Source organism: Acyrthosiphon pisum, chromosome A1 (genome assembly GCF_005508785.2).
Source record: "Acyrthosiphon pisum isolate AL4f chromosome A1, pea_aphid_22Mar2018_4r6ur, whole genome shotgun sequence".
NCBI lineage: Eukaryota > Metazoa > Arthropoda > Insecta > Hemiptera > Aphididae > Acyrthosiphon > Acyrthosiphon pisum.
This window is the reverse complement of record NC_042494.1, coordinates 145,683,205-145,685,731: the sequence shown is the minus strand read 5'-3', so window position 1 is coordinate 145,685,731 and position 2,527 is coordinate 145,683,205. Positions and strand designations below refer to the sequence as shown.

Genomic DNA, 2,527 nt, shown 5'->3' with positions numbered 1-2,527 from the left:
CCAGTGAGTAACACAGCTGTTTTGGTGACATGGACAGTTTAATGGTCTCCGTACCATTTTGGAGGCTGCAAAAATATACGAAAATGATCTTCCCTTAAATGCGATTGTTACATTAAAGGCTGAATTAAGTATATGGCAAAATCAATGGAAAGACGATGGACAAAATAGCACAGTGAATAAACCTCAAACCGCTATTGAGACTTTACCTTATTGTACAAATATTGTGCCTAATATTAAATTGCTTTTACAAATATTCACAACTCTTCCTGTTACAACAGCTACGCCAGAACGTACTTTTTCTACCTTAAAACGACTAAAAACCTACTTAAGATCAAGAATGACTGAAAATAGACTAAATGGATTAGCTTTAGTGAATATAAATAAAAAAGAGGTCATTTCAGAAACTGAAATTATTGAGGATTTTGCAGAAAAAGCACCAAGAAAATTGCAACTCATAGATTGGTCAAAATAATTTTATACAATTGTATAATTTGTGTGTAATTTTGAGTATAATTTTATAAACTTATAATTTTTCTGGGATTAAACCGTTTTTATTATTAAATTAGGTACTATTACTATTTATTATTATTTATATATATATTAACTTAAATCTGACTGACTGAAAATATAAACAAATTATTTGCATTAAAAACATTAAATATTTGGTTTATTTTATTTTTTTGTTTTTGGTAGTAGGTAGTATATATGGTAAACTTTTAGACAGTGTGTGCCCCCCCCTAAAAAAAATCCTGGATACGCCACTGTATAAGTATATAACTATATCATGTAGGTACTGTAGAACAGTATGGATATGTTCGTGGTGTAACTATAGCTTAAAATTACTAATTATTAATTAGTCTTATTTGTAAAAATATATTAGTTTAAGTTTGAAAAATGTATTATATAATGTGTAGCTGTGTAGGTATACAAACTTATAAGCTAAAGTTAAATTAGTTAGTAATACATATTACATGAATAAAACTAAAAAATAAATTATGCAGTTATATACCTATATAGAGTATAGACTATAACTCGTTATAATATATTATATATATAAAAATGTCAACACCGATACTTAGGTAACTTAAACTTTTAAATTTGTTAACATATATCTAGCGTTAATATTCTAAGAGTTTCCTAATCTCTAAACCGGTTCCACTGCATTTTGGACGCTACCCGTTTTCCACCGTTTACCTAAAAAAAAAAATTAATTCTAGTTTCCTCAGATATCGGTGTAGTACCCGTTTTTTGAATCAATAATGAATAACATAATTTGATCAGCTGGAACCTTACAGTCTTACACTCTGATCGTTCTACGCTGTTGTCAACTCACGCCTATATATTGTATTTTTTTATTCATCGTTTGTTATGTGCCAGATGAACTGCTGTGATCGATAAGTGTACGTCGTTTTTTCTCTCAACAATTCGTGAAAAGCATCGAGTATTCAAGTCACCTAATCGTTCAAATACAAAATCAAAACGTAGGTGGATGTCGATGGATTCTAACAGTAAAATACTCGACAAAAATCGGTTTTTCATTGGCGTTGCTATCTACCTTGAATGAGATATTGATCTACGCAGCAGTTTTTTCACATAAAAAACGAACGATAACAATTCGAAAAGGTAAGTAATAATATATTGAGCATTATTAACTACATAGTAAATAATTGTATTTTCTCCGATAAGATCGGATTGATATATATAAAAATACTTGTTTATTTAATAGGTACTTAATGGAATAACTAACTATAAAATAATAGGTCATGCCGTCATGGTATATATAAGGAAACTATCTAAGTGAAATATTTTATAATAATTATACATATTTTATACCAACGCATTGTCTCATTACCGTACGTCACACATACATCTATATAGTACGTTGTATACTTGCATACACACATAATATAACTATTAGGTATATATAAATAATAATAAATAATTTGTATACAACTTATACTTTTAATACCTATTTCTATATAATATTATGATGTATAACATAAAGTAGAAGTGTAGAACCTATAAATGTGGACAAAATATGTGCATGCTTACTGTTTGGTGCTAATGTATACAATGTAGTATAATATTATAAAATCAATATATATATACCCTAGATAATGTTCTTAACTTTAAATTTTATAAGAGGTCATTTCACTCGAATTTGAGAAATTAATATGGTTATAATCATTATTGTGAACGTAAAATTTTTTATGTCGCACATGGGTCAGAGAGAGATAACAAATACTACGCTGACATCCTCTTAACTCATATGGAAAAATAACTGTAGAACTTTCATTAAAAGGATGCCACACCCGCATATGTTGTCTCCGTCTTACAAACTCGTAGATAACATACCAAATTTACACTCAGAAATTCAAGTTTTATGCCGTTAGCTTAAAAATTAGAGTGAATCGACCTATTATGAAACTTGATGGTAAGAACATTACCTACCTGTGTTTTGTTGGAAGTTTTTTTACGATAATTTAGTTTTTAAGTGAGTTATGAGCATTTTTAATTTACATCTATT

The 2,527-nt window shown here is 28.5% G+C and overlaps 1 protein-coding gene across 1 annotated transcript in view; it reads left to right on the top strand.

The window, feature by feature from the left end:
• The window catches only part of LOC103309418 (52 kDa repressor of the inhibitor of the protein kinase-like), a 1,230-nt gene extending 758 nt beyond the window's left edge, over positions 1-472 (top strand). Inside the window, exon 2 of the mRNA XM_029486378.1 lies at positions 119-472. Coding sequence (XP_029342238.1) covers positions 119-472 — 354 coding nt within the window. The remainder of the gene's footprint in view (positions 1-118) is intronic.
• Positions 473-2,527: the final 2,055 nt, after the last annotated feature.